The sequence below is a fragment of the Sciurus vulgaris genome (genome assembly GCF_902686455.1).
Source record: "Sciurus vulgaris genome assembly, chromosome: 13".
Taxonomy (NCBI): domain Eukaryota; kingdom Metazoa; phylum Chordata; class Mammalia; order Rodentia; family Sciuridae; genus Sciurus; species Sciurus vulgaris.
This window is the reverse complement of record NC_136474.1, coordinates 40,917,947-40,939,231: the sequence shown is the minus strand read 5'-3', so window position 1 is coordinate 40,939,231 and position 21,285 is coordinate 40,917,947. Positions and strand designations below refer to the sequence as shown.

Genomic DNA, 21,285 nt, shown 5'->3' with positions numbered 1-21,285 from the left:
TTTGCTCCCTGTTTTATGTTTAATTTTGATATTTGTCAAATTGTTTAGGACAAAAGAAATAACAAAATGCAAACTATAATTTGTAGAGACCCACCAAATAATAAATTATCTAAAACTGGAGTTATTTTATGAAATAAACAATTGAATACACTTTTCTTCTTAGAACTTTTAAGCTGTCTGTGGGGAATATGACACATTCATGCATTCTACACTTTTGACAGTTTTGCAGTGGCACAGTGAATGGGTATAGAAATGAGTGGTCGCTGCCACTGGAACCTTCGGACAGTTTACAGTAGTGTGACACAATGCTATTTCTTGTTAGGCCCTCATGACTTTCTTCAATAAAGTGATTGCCAATGAATCAAAAAACCGAATGAGTATGTGGAACATTTCCACTGTAATGGCACCAAACCTTTTCTTCAGCAGAAGCAAACATTCTGACTATGAAGAATTACTGTTAGCAAACACCGCAGCCCACATCATTCGCCTAATGCTTAAGTACCAGAAAATTCTATGGAAGGTGAGTAGCAACAAGATGACTGTGTCAGGCTCCCCTCCAAAGTCCACCAGCACCAGGAGATATAAGGATTCCAGGATTGAACACAACCCTCTTAGTTAGAGGGAGGAAATTGAGAAGACAGATGCTATACTGACCACATACAGCCAGCCTTCCAAATCCACAGGTTCTGCAGCTCCAGATTCAGCCAACCACAGATTAAAATTCAGAGAAATGTTTGGAAATATTTCCAAAATATGTTTATCTATACTGAATATGTACAGATCATTTGTATCATCATTCCCTCAACAATACAGTATTTACATAGCATTTACATTGTCCTGGGTATTATAAGTAATCTAGAGATGGTTTAAAGAACATGGAAGTATATGCATAGGTCATATGCAAATACTAGACCATTTATAGAAGGGATTTGAGCATCCTCAGATTTGGGTATCTGAGGGTATCCCAGGAACCAGTTAGTCTGCCTTGAGTACCGAGCGATGCCTGTACATTCTATGAGAACTCCTTTTTAGCACGTTTTCCCTCTTGAACAGAAATCTTTCCCCCACCACACCCCCAACTTCTACAAGTCAAATGCCACAGTTCCTGGTTCCAAGATGCTGAGTGGCGTGGAGAAGCTAATATAACTGAGGGAGGTTTAAAAGTGGTTTCCCTTTAATCAAGCTATTTTTCTTCTCCAGGTTCCATCTTTCTTAATCACCCAAGTCAGAAGGATGAATGAAGCCACCATGTTGTTAAAAAAGCAGCTCCCAAGTGTGAAAAAGCTGCTCCGGAGGAAGACCATAGAACGTGAGGTGAGAGCAACAAGGGGAACTCAACACTGCTCACTTTCTAGACTTTTACTCCTCAAATGAAGGCCAAAGTAACTTTTGGTAATTTAGAACCAAAAATTGTATGTATGGTCTTGTGACTATCAACATTGTGGGAGGTGTGTCCATAAAGAGAGTACTGTAGTCTTTCTGTTGGTTGAATTTTGTGCTTTCTGACTGACATTGTTGAGATACGTATGTCATGAAGATTGTTTAACATTTTGGTAAGGAATTGCTGGAACAGCTAAAATGGTCCTCAAAAAAGCTACAAGTCGACATTTTTGTCCTTGTGAACTAGATTTAAGGGCAATCCAGGATCCAGTATGTCAAATAAGTAGGGAAAGAGATCTCCTTAGTGATTGAATTATAGGAGAGAGAATCACCAAATGATTTTCTGTAAATTAATTGCATTCCCAGGAATTTTTCATTTAACACAGTTATTTGTGTAAAGGTACATAATGGAAACAGGTTTTAGAAGAAATGTCTTTATTGCTTCAGTTTAACTTGAATGTCAAGCATTGATTACATTCAACCTTAAGGAGGATCCAGATTCTTGAAACTCACTTTGCCTTTGAAGGAACTTGCACCTAATGTGAGAAACAAGTGTGTCTAAGGGCATGAATACCCAGGAGTGTGCATGAGTGACAGACCAACTCTGCAGACAGTGCTCCAGGGTTGTGCAGAGGATAAAGATAGTGCTCCAGCTTGGGGAATCATGGATGACTTGACGGAGGAAGTGGCATGCAAGCTATATCACGAAGGCTGGGTAGCACTGAAAAGAGAGAAAGGATGGGATGTTTGTCCAGAGAAAGAGGGCAGTAAACACTGAGGCAGGGAGGCAGGGAGGCTGGAGGCAGGAGGCAGTATTGTTACCTGATTAACTACAGTTGTGATGAAGAGTTGTAGTCCTTTATGGATTGTAGGTAAAGTGACTTCACATAAGGAGAACCAACACTTGAATTCGGGAAGGGGAGAGTTTTAATTCATGAAAAATTTAAACTATTAAATTAATCATTTTAACCTTTTAAAGTCTACAGTTCAGTGATTTTTTTTTTTTAAGTATATTCACAATGTTGAAACTTCTATTTTCAGTAGTTGCATATACGGGCCATATTTTCTTTCCTGTTTTGACTGTCTACTAACTTTCTGTTGAAGACTGAACATTCCAAATATTATAATGTGGCAGCTTTAGAAATCAGATCCCTCCCCCTGCCCAGAGTCGATTGCCACTGCTTTTGTACCTGCTTAGTGACTTTTCTGCTGAACTAAGTTTATTAATGTCTGTACTGTTTTGTGTGGCTACTGAACTCTCTGCTCCTTTAGCTTATTGGCTAGCTGATGCCTGGATGGGAGCTTTGTTCAATGCCTACAAACAAACCAACCTCACAGTCTTTGCAGAGGAGCTATGTGAGTGTTGGGGCCCCCGCCCCACACCCACCAAGCAGTTTCTAACTCTGCCTGAGCCTTCTGCCTCCTGCTTGCACAGAGTCTGGAGGTCAGCCAGAGGCTAGAGTTTATGCCTTTTCCAGGTCTTTTCAGTCCTGTGCTTCCATTACTGGGCAAGCACTTAGCCCTTTAAATTCTCAGATATGTCAAAGCTTTTCAAAACCATTATTCCCCAATGCATCTCAGTCCCCAGCCTTGACTTTCAGGATTTTCACGTACCTGTTTTCCCCAGCTCTTATTCACTGCATCAGGCAACTGTGACTGTAGCGTTTGCCTATAAATGTCCTCAATAGTACACCTCTTAGCACAGGTCAGGTTCCAAGTTAGACAGCATGAAGCGTGTGTTTTGAACCAGTCTTCCAGGGAGCGCCCAGACAGGTCAAAACAATTTATTAGGATTCCTTGTAAATAATGTCCATTTTTTTCCCTCCTTACCTGTACCAGGAATGCAGGCTGTTGTCTTCAAGGCTTTTGCAGAGCTAGGGAGAAGGGATGGGAAGAGTGTAAGCGGAAACACCACAAAGCTTTCTTACTGAGATTCAGTTGTTTTTCTTATTCAGACACTCCCTTGGTTGCAACCTTTGGGTCAGCCTCTGGAGTTCTGAAAAGTTGATACTGACAGTGCTTGCCATTGCTTTTATGGAGGGACAGACTTTTAGAGTTTCTTATGCTGTCATTTTCACTTGGAAAAATATTAATGGCACAAATATGATACACGTGGAGCTGAAGAAGAGGCTTGGTTGCCAGTTACTACCTATAAGCATGGGAAAATTTCGTTTGCTCTTTGAGCTTCAATTTTTTTTTTTTTATCTTATGAATTGGAAGAAAGGTCATATCTATATCACAGAATTATCACTATGTTTGACTCATATAATGTGTATGTAAAGCACTTTATAAACTTTATATTGCTATATGAGAGTCAGTTCTTTTACTATCTGGGATTATGTATGTGGATTGGTTTTATGTAGCACCAAGGTCAAACATAAAGCTTATAAATACTACAGAAGGAAGCACTTAAAAATGAAGAAATGGTCTTTCTTAAGCTCTATTATAATATAATGGGGGGAGCCGTTTGTTTGTTTTTGTTGCCAGGGACTGAACGCAGGGGCACTTAATCACAGAGCCACATCCCCAGTCCTTTTTATATTTTATTTTGAAGCAAGGTCTCACTAAGTTGCTAAGTTGCTGAGGCTGGCTTTGAACTCACCATCCCCCTGCCTTAGCCTCCTGAGCCATGGATTACAAGTGTGCGCCACCACACCTAGCAATATACTGTGTTTTTAATTCTTAATTTTGGTTAGAATAGATAGGTCTTTAGTGAGTTATGAATTGAAAAGCTGGAAAAGACTGGGAAAAAATTAGCCAGTTTTGACTACCCCCCCCAAAGACAAATAATTTCACCAATAATAGAATGTGTCTACACAGGAGCATACAAGTATATATACTTTCACATATGCTCTGTGCACATATAGGCAAATATGAATACAATTGACCCTCTGTGTCCATGTGCACCTCTGCTGATCTGATTTAAAACATTCAGGAAGAAAAAAAATCACATTATCACTGAACATGTAGACATTTTTTCTTGTTATTATTCCTTTAAAAATATAACTACTATTTACATAGCATATATGTTGTCCTAGGTCATCCAGAGGAGGCTATGCCTAGATTATGTGCAAATGCTATGCATTTTATATTAAGGACTTGAGCATCCATGCATGTTGGTGCCAATGCCCTGCAGATACCAAAGGTCAACTGTACATGTTCTTCCCTGTTTTACATGAATGATAACAAACAGGAACCACTGTCCTGCATCTTGCCTTATGATTTAAGAAATCATAGTTGTCATTGCATGAGTTCCCAAAGCCTGCTTCTTTGCTTATTTTGCATGTTTTTCCATAGGTTTATGGTTTACTTAGGCATCCCCAGATTGTTGAACAGTTAGATGGCATCCAATCTTTTGATATTATAATTTGTACTAAAGAGAATAAACTTGCTTATGTTATTGTTCACAAATGAAGTATATTTGTAGGATAAGTTTACAGATGGAGAAGTATGGGGTCAAAATTCATATGCACTGTATAACTTGATAAATACAGCCAAAATGTTTTCCATAAAGATTGTACCAGATTCCACAAGCAGCATATGCTTGTTTCCCAACATGAATTCTGTTTTCTTTAGGTTACAAGCCCCAAGACATCAAAGGTACTACAAAAATCACCCTCTTCTAGAAGAATGGTAAGAAAACAAATAGTTTCCCTTCCCCTATTAACAACCTACATACTCTCTGGCTGCATTTACCACATTCCTGTATAATTTTGGTCATGATCAATCCTTCAAACTTGACATTTGTAGCATGGAACATAGATCAGTTGTATAGAGGTGTGGTTAGGAATCCTGTATACAAGTGCGAATGCCACTGAAAGTTGTAAGGGAATTGTTATGATCATAGGTCCAATAATGTCAAAGTGTGAAATTTATCTTGCAGAGGCTTCTGCCTGCGGAGTTGGGAGGGGAAGGACATGAGATAATCAAGGAATATTTTGGGAGTACAGTCTTGGCTGCAGTGAGCCGGGGACTCTGCCACCTCTCAAATCCAAATCCCTCAGCATCCATTTTCTGGCATGTTTCCTCAATTCTTGCTGATAATACTAGGAAAATGTTATAAGAACCGACCCTTTTAAAAACCATTGTTACAGTTTCCCAAGTCTGCCATAATAAGGCGCCACAAACAGGGTGGCTCAAGACAATAGAAATTATAGTTCTGGAGGCTAAAAGTCCAAATCAAGATGTCAGCAAGACCAAGTCTTCTGAGGGATGTGAGGAAAGGTCTGTTCCAGGCCTCTCTGCTAGCTTTTGGTGATGCCAACAGTTCTTGGCATTTCTTAGCTCATAGATGCACCACTCCAATCTCCGCTTCTATCTTCACATAGCATTCTTTTGATGTGTGTCCCTGTCTCTCTTCCACTTCTGGAAGGGCACAAGTTACATGGGATCAAGAGTTCACCTATGTCAGTTTGACCTCATCTTAACTAATTACATCTGTAATTACTATAATCAAATAAGATCTCATTCTGAAGTTTTTGGGGTTAGGACTTCAAAACATGATTTCTAGGGAAATAGTTCACCCTATAATGTTGTTTTTCAATCGTATGTTTAGAGTCAATTCCTATGTACTTTCTTCATCAGTAGTGCCCTCCTTTAAGAATGTAGAGTTTTAGAACAGTTACCCGAGGAATAGCCAGATTCTCAAATAGAAATTTATTTCTCTTCCTCTACCAGGTAATCAATGGTTAAAAGATTCAAAATTTTTTTAAACAAATGGAGTTTTCTACTCTGACAAGACAGAAACTTCTGTTAATCAGACAGCAGCCCAACCCTGTGCATATTCCATTTAGCTGGAAGTCTCAAGGTCTGCCAATCACATCTTACAAAAGCAAAGCCACCTTCTTCCCCAACAAAGTCCACATTCTTCTCTGTACAGTGATTTGCAGGCTAGTTTCAAGTGCCCATGTGGAATTTTATTTGGGCTGGCCATTCATGGTCACTAACTAAGAAAACAGGGTATTTGAGAATTGATTCCTAAAATTTTCAAAAATTTGACTTCTTAAAATAGTTTAAGTGTTGAATTATGCTTAAAATAGATTTATATGGTACATTGTTCAATAAAGACATGGATGGAAATATTAGTTTTCTGGCAGACCCCAGTTTTACTCTTCTCATTTTAAGGCATTACAGTAAGGTAATGTGTAATAAGTGAAAGTAAAAACCCAGACTAAGTTTGGTCAGTAGTTATTCTCTTGGTTAAAAAGAAAACAGTGCTTCATTCTGGTTAAGTGTTGGTCATATTGACATGATTTTCTAATTCCAATTACATGGTTTCTAATTCATGTTTCTTAAATGCAGTCATTGAACTGATAATTCATCCTAGTTTGACAGAATGTACTGAATTTTCCCTCATTGGCAGTCTGACGTGCCGGAAGGAGTCATAAGGGTCCATGCTCCGCTTCTCTCTAAGGTGTCCATGGCCATTCAACTCAATAGTGAAACCAAAGCTAAAGACATATTGGCAAAATTTCAATATGAAAACAGGTGAGTGAGCATGAAGGAAGGTCCCTTCATAGGGAAGAGTGACTTGTACCAGATGAGTAACTTTCCAGGCACCTGCAAAGTTGACCTTTTGAAAAATTAGAACTATTATTTTGTGAATTTTACCAGAAGGCTATAAAGGTTAAAAGTAGAGAATAGTCAAACACATAAGTTGTTTTCTAAAGGAAATCCTACAAGTGGGGTTCTTCAGAGGTACTGTTTTTCTTAGTTGCTTCATTTATTCAATGAGTTGTATGTTTTATTAGAATGAAAAAAATAAAGCAAGTTAGTTGTAGATATCTTGATAGTTTTCCAGGAATGTCATTACTTTAGACATCCTCATGTGCACCATAGTTTTTGCTTTCCTGAAAATACACTAATCTACTACTAATAATCCTTAGACTCAGAATAATACTTAGATTTTAGATATCTGCCATCAGTAACCATAAAGAGCATAAATCATAATCCTTTTTTGTCTAGGAATGCTTATGCAAGGATAAACCTTTGCCTTGAGATTTTCAAATGATGAGTAGCTTATATATAGTTCAATGGTCTAAACTCATGGATAGCCTTAAAAAGCATTCCACTCATATTAAAAAGGAGTAGCAGTGCTGAGCCATTTCCAAAAGTGTGTAGTTGTCTGATCCCATTTATATAGCATTTTTTAAATGAAAAATTCTACAAATGGAGGATAAATTAATATCTGCCATTAACTTGGGTGATTTTGGGAGGAAGACAGGCATGGTTATGAAAGGGCATCATGAAGGATGCTCGTGAAATTGGAACTATGCTGCCGGACTCCACTGTGTGGTGGATCAACAAACCTCTGTAATATTGTATTGAGCTTCATTCACACAAAATTGAGTACAAGTCAAGCTGGGAGATACTGATGTATTTTATCATCAGTATCCTGATTGCAGTTTTGCAAAATGTCACCATTGGTGAAAACTGGACAAAAGTACAAAGAATCCATCATTTCTTCCAATAATGTGTGAAACTACAATTATTTTAATAAAAATTTCAGTTAAAAGAATAAACAAGAGTAGCTGGCCAGTGAAAGTCATCTGTGATGTTAGGAGTCAGGATGGTGGTTTTCTGGTGGCAGGGGGAGGGCATAGTGAGAAAGCATGTTGGAGGCCTCCAAGCCTTTTTTTAGATGAGGGTGTTGGCCACATGGTGTACTCACTTTGGAAAATTCATCAAGTCATATATTTGTGACTTGTGCACTCTACGTATACACGTACACACTCACACGTACATGTAAAAGCTTACATTAAAGAGGAAAAGTAGACAGAAGCCAACAGGAGCCCTGAATGTTTACTCCTCTCTGCTGCTGACCCAGGCACCTAAAATACTGTAGAATTACCTCCTAGGAAATCATATAAAGACTTGAAATAGCATTCCAGGGACTTGGGTATCCAGTAGATTCCTACTTTCATATATTACAAAACTACCTCTGTACTCTCAAGTAGACCTTTTGTAGAAAGAAAATGCTTCAAATAAAAACAAATGAGAACCAATGACTACAGGTAGATTCAAATCCTTTGAAACAGCTTCTTCAGAAGATCTTGGGGTGTTCTTTTATTAGAAGTAGGGATAGCTCAATTTTAAACTTGCAAACTGGTACCAGTTTTGTCTATGATAGCAGAGGCTTATTTTCTCTCTATTCACTGCTCCTTATGCTTAAGCACCAAAAGTGGGAATAAGTACTATTCCTCCCAGGACCTCCCTCTTAAATGAACACAACAATCAGGAAGACTCTGAAAGGTGGAAAGAAGAGGCCTTGAGAAACAACATGGTTGTGAGGTGTGAGAGGTTCCTTACTGCCTCCCATGTACCCCAGCAGGCACTGCAGTAGCCTGTAGCCTGGACCTCACATCAGGCAGATGACAAGGGTCTCCAAGGAGAGCCTGTTCCCATTACCAAAGGACCTGGAGTGGGGCGCCTAACCACAGAGAACCTTGTGAGCAGTAGCACCCCTACTCCAACCGAACATCATCAGAAAAATCACACCACTGCCACACAGTTTCAGTGGGACCAAGTAGGGAACAGATCTCCCATTCCCCATTTAATAGAACTAAAGAGGGATCTGATTCCCAATTTTGGATTGTCTGCACTCTCGGGGTCTTTTAGTAAGCTGAACTGCCACCTCCCCCAGCAGCAGTGAGACTTGGGGAAGCCACAGCAATGAGGCAGCAAAAGGCAGGTTATGCTCCACTTCCTCCCTCAGGTCAGTAAGGCCCAGCGGGGAGCTGAGCTCCTACCCCACCCCGATCAAAAGAACTGAAACAGACAGGTTGAGTCAAGCATCCCTGTTCTCTCCTGCCCCCACTGATTTCTGCCCTCCCAGTGGGAAGTTCAGTTTCTGTCTAATGTCTGGTAAAACAGATGGTAGGAAGTAGAAATGGCGTACACTCTGCTTCTACCCCCTCTCTCCTTTGTTGTTACTGGGCACCAATGACAAACTGAGCTTTACCCTCCACCACAACAATAAAGCAGTCTGTGTCAGCCTCTAACTCCCACCCTAATATCAGCAAGCTCATTCTACACCCCAAATGGAGGCAAAGAGGCAGCTGGGACTCAGCAAGAGGCCTAACATACATGTGTCCACCTAGACCTGTGCTAAACGTCAACAGGAAGACTGCCTACTGGAAAATGAAGATCAGAGTTTCACAATGTCATAACCCAAATACAATGCAAAATCATTTATTATAGGGAAACCACAACATGAATGAGAAAAGACAACAGATACCAACATTAAATGAAATTAGCTGTTAGAATTATCTGACAAGGATTTAGAGCAACTGTCACCAAGAAATGCTTCATCAAGTAATTATGGGTTCTCTTAGAACAAATGAAAAAACAGAAAATTTGGGCAAAGAAACATGTTATTAAAAAAAAAAGAGCCAAATGAAAATTATAGAACTAAAAAAATGCAATAATTGAAATAAAAATCTTGCTTAATAGACTCAGTGGTGGAGTGGAGATAACAGAAGATTGAATTAGAAAACTTAACATGTCTACAGTATATGTTTTAATCTCAAATTTGCTTTTCTTATTATTCTAATATGGCAGCCAGAGGCAGTTTAAGTGACATACTACCTCATTCTTACCCAGCTAACGTGGTTTCCCATGTTTCTATTGTAAGAGAAGGAAAATGCTTTCCCAAATGGTGAGTGAACCTTTCCTAAAATTTAACTGGCTAATTGTGTCACCAGTAAAGCCCTCTGATAGGGCAAATAGGTTTGTAGTGGGCAAAATTAGTATTTTGTCGAGATTAAAACATATACTTTAAATATCAGAATATAGAGAAGGAGGTCATCTATGTAATTTATGAGGAGCTAGTTGAGCATTTGCATAAACATATATTCATCTGAAAGCCCCCAATTACTCTACCATTTTTTTTGGTACTGGGAACTGAACACAGGGATACTCTACCATTCTATATTTCCAGGACTTTTAGTGTTTGCTTTTTTATTGAAGGCAAGGTCTTGTGAAATTGCCTAACCTTGGGAAATTCATATTCCTGTGTCATATGATGACCATACAATTCAAATAACAGTCATTCCATTTAGGAAATGATTATTGAAAGCAGGAAGAACTTTATATTTTATTCTAGAAAATGAAAAAAGATATCAAATTATTGTTTTACTCTATCTCATCATTGCTGGAAATTGTATGTTTATCTTTTCCTTACTCTTTTGTGCTTGTTATCATTATCCTTATCCAATTAAAATTTTTGCTAAGGGAAAAAAAATGTCAATAAAGTATATTTATTTTGAACAAGAGAGAAAATAGACTGGAAAAAAATTAGCATAGCCTCAGGAACCTGCCCAGGACTGTAAAGGGAGCTAGATTTCCTATCATCAGTATACAAAAGGAGGGGCCACAGAGTGAGACTGGAAAAAATGTTTGAATAAGTAATGATTGGAAACTTCCCAAATTAGCAAAAGACATAAACTACATACTCAAGAAACTTAGGGAACCAAAAGGGTTAAGCTAAAGAAATTCATGGCAAAACAGTATAATTAACTTGTAAAAATTAAAGACCAAGTGAAAACCCTGAAAGTATTGAAAAAGAAATGATTTCTTGTAAGGCTATGTCAACTCAGATCATAGTGAATTTCTCATCTAAAACCATGAAAGTCAGAAAGAAGTATAATAACATTTTTCAAGTACTGAAAGAAAAGATCCATCAACTTTCAATTTTGTATTCAAAAATATTGTTCAAGAAGGGGAGGGAAGATGAAGACTTTCTCCAATGAAGGAAAACTTAAGAATTTATTGCCAATAAACCTACCTATAAAGAAGTTCTGTAAACAGACAGAAAATGATAACAAGGCTTGAAACATAAGATAGGGAAGGAGAACATCACAATGGATAAAAAAAAAATAGTGCTAAATATACTAAACTATCCAACTTCTCAGGCATTTCTTAAATCATGTGTGATGGTAGAGGCAAAGCTCCCACCATCTGACATGGTATTCAGTATGTGTACAGAATGCATATAAGACAATTATATTTTAAAATGATGGGGTTCCAGACCTCTGAAATGATCTATTTAAAGTGACTTCCTTCCAAAGAGTAAATGAAGAGGGAAAAACAATTCTATAATTTACAAATCTGATTCAAGCTACATAATCAAGATTAACAGGGGTAAGTCATGTTTAAGTCACCCTTTAAAAGATATGATGAAGATAGCACTTTATTTGTGGCACACGAACCTTAAGTAAAATTAGCCAGTTCCAGAAAGACATGTACTATATGATTCACTTTTATGAGCTAGTTAGAGTTCAAAATCATAGAGACAGAAAGTGGAATAGTAGTTGCTGAGGGAGGGGATAACGGGAAGTTATTGTTCAATGGGCATAGATTTTCCGTTTTATAAGATGAAATGATCTCTGGAGATGGATGCAAGTGGTTGTAGCATGACATTATGAATATATTTAATACCACTGAACTGGGCGCTCTGCCCCTAGCCACTGGTAGACAGTCTTCTACTTTCAGTGTCTATGAATTTGACTATTCTAGAAACTAATTTTGTTGACAAGAGCACAAATGTAATTCGACAGAGGAAGGATTGCCTTGTCAACAAACAAATGGTGCAGTTAGACATCCCCAGGGGGATAAAAAAACCTTGAACTAAAACTCACACATCATACGAAAATTAACTCAAAATGGGTCAGTTAAATATGTTATGTAAAATTATAAAACTTTTAGAAAATCGCAGAGAAAGATTTTGTGACCCAGGAGTAGTGAAGAATTCTTAGCCTTGACACCAAAACCATGATACACAAGAAGTAAAATTGATAAGTTAGACTTCATCACAATTGAAAAACTTATCTCTGAGAGACCCTAGGAGTAGGATGAAAAGACATGCAAAAGACTGGGAGAAAAAATTTGCAAACCACGTATTCCATGAAGGACTAGAATCTAGAATACATAAATCAAACTCTCAAAACAGTGAAAACTCCTAAGGATCCCAATTTGAAAATGGGCAAGAACATGAACAAAACATTTACCAAAGAGATTATGAAGTCAACTTTCTGTCGCTGTAACAAACACCTGAGAAAAATCAATATATAGAAAGAAATGGTTTCTTTTGACCCAAAAGTTTGGAAGTTCTGGTCCGCAGATTGATTGGCCTCATTGCTTTTAGGCCCGTGACAGCACCTCATGTCAGGGCAAATGGCAGAGCAAAAACGGTTCACCTGATGGCCTGGAAGCAAAAAGAAGAGGAAGAACCGGGGTCCATAATCCCCTTCAAGGGGATTACCTAAAGACCCACTAGCCCTGACAAGCTGGAGACAGCCTCTAACACAGGGGCACTTGGATGCACTTAGCAGAAACATACAGTTAACATTTCTCCAAAGAGATACGCAGATAATAGGTGTGCACATGAATGTTCAACATTATCCATTAGGGAAATGCAAATTAGAACCACAATGACATATCATTACATACCTGTGAGGATGGCTAATACAAAGTGGCAACACCAAATACTGACAAAGATACAGTGAAACTGGATCACCCCTATGTTGCTGGCAGGCATATAAAATAGTTCAGTTACAGCATAAAACAGTTCAACAGTTTCTTATAAAGCTAAATATTCAGCAACAGTGACCCAGCATTCATACTTCTGAACATTTATCCCAAAGAAATGAAGACTTGTGTTCATATAAAAACCTGCACATACATACTCACAGCGACTTTATTAATGTAGTCAAAACTGGATAAAACCAGATGTCCTTCAACAGGTGGATGACTCACACCAGGGCATAGGGCTCAGCAAGGAAACTATAACACCTTAGTGAATCTCAGGATGTATGCTGAGTGGGAGGAAAAAGGCAATACAGAAAGGTTTCATACTGTGTGTTTCCATTTGCACAACAATATTTATGAAATTGTGAATTTTGTAAAATGCTGACTAGGATAGTGGTTGCCAGGGATGAGGTGGGGGTAGGGTAGAGTAGGGAGAGGAAGGTGAAGTTACCCTAAAAAGGCAACAGCAGGGGTGCCTGTGGTGATGGAAGTGTTCTGTGCTTTGACGCATCACGGTCAACATTCCGGTTGTGGAATTGCCCTGGAGTTTTGCAACGTCGTGTTGTGCAAAGGGTACCAGGATCTGTCTTTATGATTTTTCACAGATAAATGCAAATCTACAGTTATCTCAAATAAAAAGTTAATCAGACAGAAGAGGGCACTCATCTTTCTTCCTCACAACAGAGAGGCAAGGGCAATCTGAAGTAACCGAGCTCCTGGCGTGCAGGGAGACCAGCAGTGGTCTTTTCAGGTTATTCTATCCCAGCATTCAAGTCTGGGGTAGAAACATTGAATTGGGCAATTGTTTTCTCTGACTTACTTTTTTTCTAGGCAGAGACTTAACAAAGAAGTCAACCTTAGTTTGCAAAACATAGGAATGTGACATGGGCTGAGCAGAGAATGTCATTCAGTTTTTGGCAAATACAGAAATGAAACTTGACTTTTGAATTGTGGCCAATAACAAGTCATTATTAAACATGCAGCTGCTCCCTGGCCAGCCTTGATGTGTCAGCGTCCGTTCCCTCCCTAACAGCGTGCTGACAGTCATGGCTAGAATGGCTCTCTGGTGGTGGAGGCCACAGAGCATGCCATCTTGGTTTGCAGTCATCCCAAATTCTCTGCACTTCAACTTCCTTAACTGTCTCAAACAGGAAAAAATTGTTTCTGTCATGACTTCAGCTGTCACATGGTTTTATGGGGTGTATTTCATCAAGACAGAATGAATTGTTTATTTTCATGTTGTCTAATATGCAAATTTACCTCAAATCATGAAAGAGAGTTAAAATTTTATTGCCTTCTCTATTTTTAGTCATGGTTCATCAGAATGTATTAAGATTCAGAACCAAAGATTATATGAAATCGGAGGAAATATAGGTAAGTGTTTTTTAAATAATTTTTACTTCTTAATTCTCTGATGACTTGAAAAGAAATATGTTGTTATTATAAAGGTATATTTTATAAGTTCTATCTATTTATTTTGGATGAGAAGTCAAAATCAGTAAGTTTCCATTTTTTGAATCTAATGTAAAAACAGTTGTATGACCTGTCTACAATATTCTAAAATTTAAGTGATAATATTTCAGTTTGGATGTGGAACAGACTTAGGTCTAGTCTCTCTGGAGAGTCACGCATAACAGAGAGCACTGAGAACTTCGAGAAGCACCACACCGTTTTTCTTCAATTTTCCCACTTTAGCTCAGAGCCCAGGACCATTTTTCTGATTTCCCTGATAGGACTGGATCCAAGGAAAATCCCTTCTCCTTGTACCCTTGTCCATATGCTCTGAGCTCCCTGCATTTGTCTGTGCCCCAACGTGTGGCCTTCTTGCCTCCTCCCTGGCTTCCCTGAGGGAGGTCCTCTCTTGTCTGGTCAGGGCCTTGCTCCAGTCCTGCCTTTGCTCTCTCCTGTACCATCCACTTCTCCTTCCCAATGGCTTCATTTCTGTTGGAATAAAAAATGTGGGTCATTTCTCTCAACTCTACAGAACTCTCTTGACCCCCTTCGAGTCCACTCCCATTTCTTCCACTTGCAGCAAACTCCTTCAGTCGGTCAGTTATCCCTACTCCCATTTCTTCTTGAAGCCACTCCTGTCAAGCCTCCCCCTGGCCCCCAGCACGTCTCCAAGACTGTTCTCAAGTGCCACCAGAGAACTCAGGATGAGGCCCAGTCATCCCTTCTGTGCTTTGGCTGCCTGAGGTCTTCTTTCTCTTTGACACACACTTTCTTCTCCTGATTTTGAGGATAATCTAAGCTTCTGACTTCCTTAGACTCCTTCAGTATTTTCACACAATGTTCTCAGCCCATCTCATGGCTTTAAGTATACCTGTATGCTGATTCATCTTGACAGATACCCCAGGCTTCTCCTTGGCCCCAAAACAGTCCCTCTAGTCACCAGGCTCACTTTGCCTGGTGGCTTTGCCTTTGCTCTGGCTTTTTGCAGGATGCCCTCCCTTCAGATATCCTTCTGTCTCTCGCCTCTTCCCCCTCTGGGCTGATAACTCTTCTAGTGAGGTCTTCCTGGCTCCTGTACCCTTTCCCTATGCTTTGTTTTTCTCTAATATTTTTATCACCCCTGAATTGACTTTATTTTACTTGTTTATCTACTACATAAGCACCCTAAGGGCAAGTGTTTGTGACCACCTGGGGCATTGCCCCAGCCCCTAGAATAGTGCCTGCATGTCACCCCTCCCCTGCTTATGAGCATTACTTCCACAAAGCAACAAAATGTCCAGTTCCTAAAATAAACCTGAATCTTCTCAGCCCCTCTCAAGTTACTGTCTGTAAAACCATTAGAGGCTATGTATTAGCATATAAATGGTCAGCTTATACTGAAAGAAGTTCTTGCCTTGTTTTTCTAATAGACGTGTTGAAGCTAGGGAACACTGTGCCTGTGGAGGCTATGTCTGTTTCTCCACAATTCATATGAGATTTCTTTGAATTATTTCAGTCTTAGAAACAGAGGGAGGGAAGGAGAAAAGAGGAACGCATTGCTAAAAAAACTTTAAAATAAATATACTTTTGGCTGAGAACTCTTGGCCTGATTTGAACCTTACACACGTGCACAGGCAGAAGGGTGCCCTCTTGAAAACATTCTTTGAATTTCTCTTTCTTTTAGGACAGCATTGCTTGGATCCAGATGCATATATACTGGATGTATATCGTGTAAATCCTCATGCAGAATGGGTGATTAAGCCCCAAGCGAGTCTTTGAAGATGGCTGCTATGGAATGTTCTATGCCAAAAGATTCTACATTTTGTGGGGGGAAATAAGACTGCCTTGACGTGTTTGTTCCCATAACCCTGTCTGTGTTTCTCAAGGAGTGGTATCTCCTGCTTTGTCCACTTGAACTATGGAAGAGGAGCTGGTTCATCCCTTGAGCTGACCTTCCTCATCACGTTTCCTTGATAAAAGGAAAGCAAATGTGATCCTTCCAGAAGAAAGGGCAATGGAGAATACGGAACTCTAATAATTTCTAGTATTCGACTTTGCGGCAGAAATGAACTTGGCCCTGTACCTGGGGATCGGCAACACTTCTTGATGTAGCCAATGCTACCAAACACAAGAAGTGAAAAAGACCCTTTTTTATACTTGTGTTATATACATATATTGACCTCTTTTGAGCAAGAATGCCAGAAATAGCCTTACTTTCTGCCCTACAAAATAATCCAGACCTACTTCCCAAAGAGAATCAGTTTATAAAGTGACATTTTATCAGTGCTCTGACTTGCCTCTGAATTTGGGGAGGAGGAACTTTGGTCTAAAGAAAACTGTTGTTAAATATGTCATGCCATGCTGCGTGATGACAGTCAACTTCCTGATGCAAATGAACATTTCTGTTATTGAGTATTGAAAATTGACTTTTTGAGTTTTTAACTTTTTTGTCTTTTTTATTTCTGGTACTGGGGCTTGAACTCAGGGCCTCTCAGATGCTAGGTAAGTGCTCTATCACTGAGCTATACCTCTACCCTTTTTAAAGTTTTATCCTGAGACAGGGTCTTGCTAAGTTGCCCAGGCTGGACTCCAACTTGCAATCCTCCTGCCTCAGTCTCCTGAATAACTGGGAATATAGGACTGTGCCACTGCACCTGGCTCAAAATTGGTATTTTATGGCTTGTTTGTCTTATGAGCACAGGTCCCCATTGTAAAGCTCAGTCTGACAAAGGGTGTCTTACGCTTTTGAACCTTTGCTGTAGTCAGCAGGCACAGAGCCTCTATTTTCTCATCATGGTTGTGGTGCTCAATGGAAATCCTCTCATGTGCCAGGCACCAATTTCCTCTTTTGAGCAAACATATCGTTTTTTACATTTCCTGAAGTCCCAACTAAAAACCCAGAACTGCCTTTATCCAAGAGTGCCGAAAAATACCATTCGATCCAGATTTTATAAGCTGTAAAAGACTTTGCTTTTATTTATTAATCATAGACATGGCTAAGCACTGTGGCTTAGTTAGCATCAGGCCTCAGAATCAGATGATCATATGGTAAGCTGAGAACTGCCTCGATATCAAGATCTTGCAGAGCCATTTTCAGGACTTGGAATTGGCCAGAACACACAGTCCTCGTGTTTCTAATTTAGAGCAAATCTGAAATGTGCTGAGGGATTGGACAGCACTGCCTTTCATCTTGAGATTGCAGATACGGGCCTCCTACAGCTAGCCCGAAAAGGGACAGAGTTTTCATTTATCCCAGACAAGTACTCTAACATGGAATTCATATTGAGATTTTGATGGATTTGTATGAGTTTAAATAAGATTTAAGGCCCAAACCACTCTCTTGCAATTCAAAGCTGAATCACAAATGCAGAAAAACATTTTTTATGTATTTATCAAGTCTCAAAACATATAAAGTGATAACATTCAAAGTGCATATATGGAAGAAATCTTTCACATGCTACATTATGCCTTGATGTCTATACAAAGCATTATTTATACTCAGCATGTAGATAATTGCATTTCTGACCTGTAGAATTTTATTGCACTTTTATAGGGGCAACAATGATCCATTCATTTGACCCGTATGAAAAATTTTATTTTCTTAACCTGAAAACCCATTAGAAACTAAATTTGTATTCTGTCAGTTTATATTCATTCCTACATTTCATCAGTTTTCAATGTATTGCTGGCTACTCAATGGCATGTGAGTTTATATAACGAATTTCCAGAGTCTGGAAGAAAATACTTTTATCATTTTTGCAATTCAAACAACAGAAATAAACATTTCACCTTAGATAGCTGCCAAATCCCAAGACATAAGATGGCAGTAATTTATGCCCACATGTGGAAGAAACTTCCAGTAGCTTGCCTAGATACCTGAAAACTGATCTTTTTCATTGTATTTCTATTAGAATAGTTAAATTCTGCTATATTTATGTAGAGAATTCATAGATCTATTCATTTAATTTCCTTATTACAGAGTTTTCATGTCTTTTGACTGAAAGCACATTAAAGCTTACACAAAGATTCTAAAGGTTTTCAGATTTATTCCAACTTGCCACATCCTTAAATTGGAAAATGCCTGTCATCTTAAGTTTTGAAAGATCTTTTGCCTTAGCGAGATTTGTTTTTAAAAGGTTCAGTGACCAGTGTGTAAAAATGAATAGTGTATTGCAAACAAAAGGAAGGTCAGATATCTGGCTTGTAAATACAGTTCTCACCCTCACTCCCTCCCAAGTGCTCTTGGTACATAATTAGGAAAATAATATCTTCCAGGAAAGTAATTACGTTTAGGAGCACTCATTCAGGAAAATTCCTAGAGCTGGCTCGTTGTTTCCTCCATTCTGCAAAAGCTCACTTGGGAACATGATTCTTTGAGTCAATCTTTGAACAAACTGGAATGTCAGTTCTTTACAATGTATATACAGTATCAACTACCTCATTTGCCTTTCTTGGGGAAAAAACTAATAGACTTTAACAATTTTTGTTACAAACTGTCTTAGTCATATTATTTAAGTCACTTCAGTTAGCTTTCAGTGTACATTTATTAATATACATTTAATGATGTAAAGTATTTTTAACAACGCTTTAAACCAAAATACTCTGCAACTGTGGCCTGTGGTATACTCAGAGCATTTATGTCCCTTAGTGACCATCTTGTGCTTCTAATCACATGGAGATGCAGGTTTTCAGAAGCAGGAATGTCTGTCCTGCATTTGGAACTGCTGTCCATGTAGTTCCTTTGACTGAAAATAACATGAGAATAAAATGTCCCCTTATCTTTTTCACATGTATATGACTTGCCTAAATAATCAATATATGATGAGATTAAGTAGTGCCCCTGACAGACATTTTTCAACTATTTTCCATAACTATATCACTTAATAAAAAAAAAATGACATAGGTTTAAAATATTACTTTCAAGCATTTCAACAGTTTTATACACACACACACACCTCACTTGAAATAACTTCTATTGTTTTTCAGGGGCTTTTCAACTATTTTCTCAAACTGTGTAAATTGAGAACTCTGGAAAATGCCAATGTTGTACATTTCCTCCCATCTCCAAAGTTCATATTGACTCTCTTGTCCCATCAGTTTTCATTGTCGTGTAGAATGGGTATGTTGCATTTTACTCCTAAAATAAAGAGAAAAAAAAAATGAAAATATTCTCACAAAAATTCTTATGTTTGACTAGTCTGAGGACACAGGAGTGCCCGTGAACAAACAGAGTTTTAAAGTTTGAAGGTTTGTGTCTGAGCCCATCTCTCTCAGGAACAAGATGGTCTTATGCAAAGCTGCTTGGTGGTCGGTTAAAGGTAAAGGATAGAATCACTTGAATAAGCCACTGTTTCCTAAATTCATTCGTTAGTGCTTTGTCTGTGCAGGTTTTTAGTTAGATGATTTCTAAATACATGATTTATACACACACATACACATACATACATGATCTTTTCAATAGATACAGGAAGACTTTTGACAAAATTTAAAACCAATTTGTGATTTTTAATTCAGTATTTATTATGTATCCTGCCCAAGAATAAAAAACAAAAGAAAAAAAAAAGAAATAAAAGACATAAAGATTAGAAAAGTATAAAATGGCCTATATTTTTAAATGGTATGATTACTTGTATTATTCATATAGAAACCCTTAGACATCTTCAACTATTCATATTAATGATAATTTAGCAAGGTCATGCATAAAAGATCACGGTATAAAAGTCAATTTACTTTTATACTAGCATCAAACAATTGGGAAATAAGTTTTTAAACTTTCATTTACTACAGTATCAAAACTTGTAAAATACCTACAAGTTTGTTAAACAAAGTATACACAAAACATACTAAAAGCTGCAAATGTTTCTATAGAAGTATAAAATATAGGTAAATAAATATATAGATTATACCATGTTTCTGGATGAAAGAGAATTGGCAGGATATCAATTCTCCACAAATAGATCTATAGATTCAGTGCAATCCCAAACATCAGATAGGTTTTTTTTTGGTAGAAATGACAAACTACTATGAAACACATAGAGATACATAGGATCTAGACTATCTAATCTTACTGAAGAGTAGTCGAGTTCTTAGAATAAATTATTTTATGACTTACTACAAAATTAGAGCTATCAAAACACTGTGATGCATAATAAGTATCCATGAATTCATCAGTGAAACACAGTAACGCAGATACAGGCATCCATTTGATTTCAACACAGCAACCCAGTAGGGAAAAGAAACTTCAACAGATGGCCCTAGAACAACTGGATATTCATACAGAAAGAGGCAGGCAGGAACAAAGGAAGGACAGGAGTGGACCCCTTACCATGACACACAAAAATTCATCCAAATGGGTCATAGAATCCAAATCCATTAGGCTTTAATTAAAGAAAAAAAAAAGGTGCTTTGGAACAAAATGCAGCACATGTACAAGACTGATAAATGAGACTTTAACAAAATTTTTAAAAAACCACTGCTATTTAAAGAGAGCATCAAGAAATCAATGCGTAAACCACAGCTTGGGGAAAGTATATTGTAAAGCATGTTTAACAGAGGGCTGGGATCTAGGATATGTAAAGAACTCATTAATGAAAAGGAAAACGACCTAATTTTAAAAGGAGTGTAAGGATTAAAAATGGACCCTTCTCAAAAGAGAAACAATAGCCAATGAGCATGTGAAAAAGTATGCAACATATTGAGTCATTAGGAAAATGCATACTAAAACTCGTGATACTACTGTATGTACTCACCAATAGTTCAAGTTAAAAAGACCAATCATGACAAGCATGGATGAATGCTGACATTGTCAATAGCAGTGTAACTGGAGACAGGCCAGTACTGAATTATCACACTGTACCCTATAACGATGAGCCATTATTGTGTGTCAATTAAGAAAAATCAGTACATAGAAAGAATACATTGATATAGACGTGAATGTCAGATTTCAGA

The 21,285-nt window shown here is 38.1% G+C and overlaps 1 protein-coding gene across 5 annotated transcripts in view; it reads left to right on the top strand.

The window, feature by feature from the left end:
* Positions 1-19,269, top strand: part of ARHGAP28 (Rho GTPase activating protein 28) — a 209,650-nt gene extending 190,381 nt beyond the window's left edge. For 4 of the 5 annotated variants that reach the window (XM_079109222.1, XM_079109223.1, XM_079109221.1 and 1 more), the window contains 6 exons: positions 323-520; positions 1,201-1,314; positions 4,957-5,013; positions 6,743-6,867; positions 14,216-14,280; positions 16,022-19,269. In XM_079109222.1, the coding sequence (XP_078965348.1) occupies positions 323-520; positions 1,201-1,314; positions 4,957-5,013; positions 6,743-6,867; positions 14,216-14,280; positions 16,022-16,116 (654 nt within the window). In that variant the 3' untranslated portion in view covers positions 16,117-19,269. The remainder of the gene's footprint in view (positions 1-322; positions 521-1,200; positions 1,315-4,956; positions 5,014-6,742; positions 6,868-14,215; positions 14,281-16,021) is intronic. The other variant, XM_079109225.1, reaches the window with a different exon arrangement.
* Positions 19,270-21,285: the final 2,016 nt, after the last annotated feature.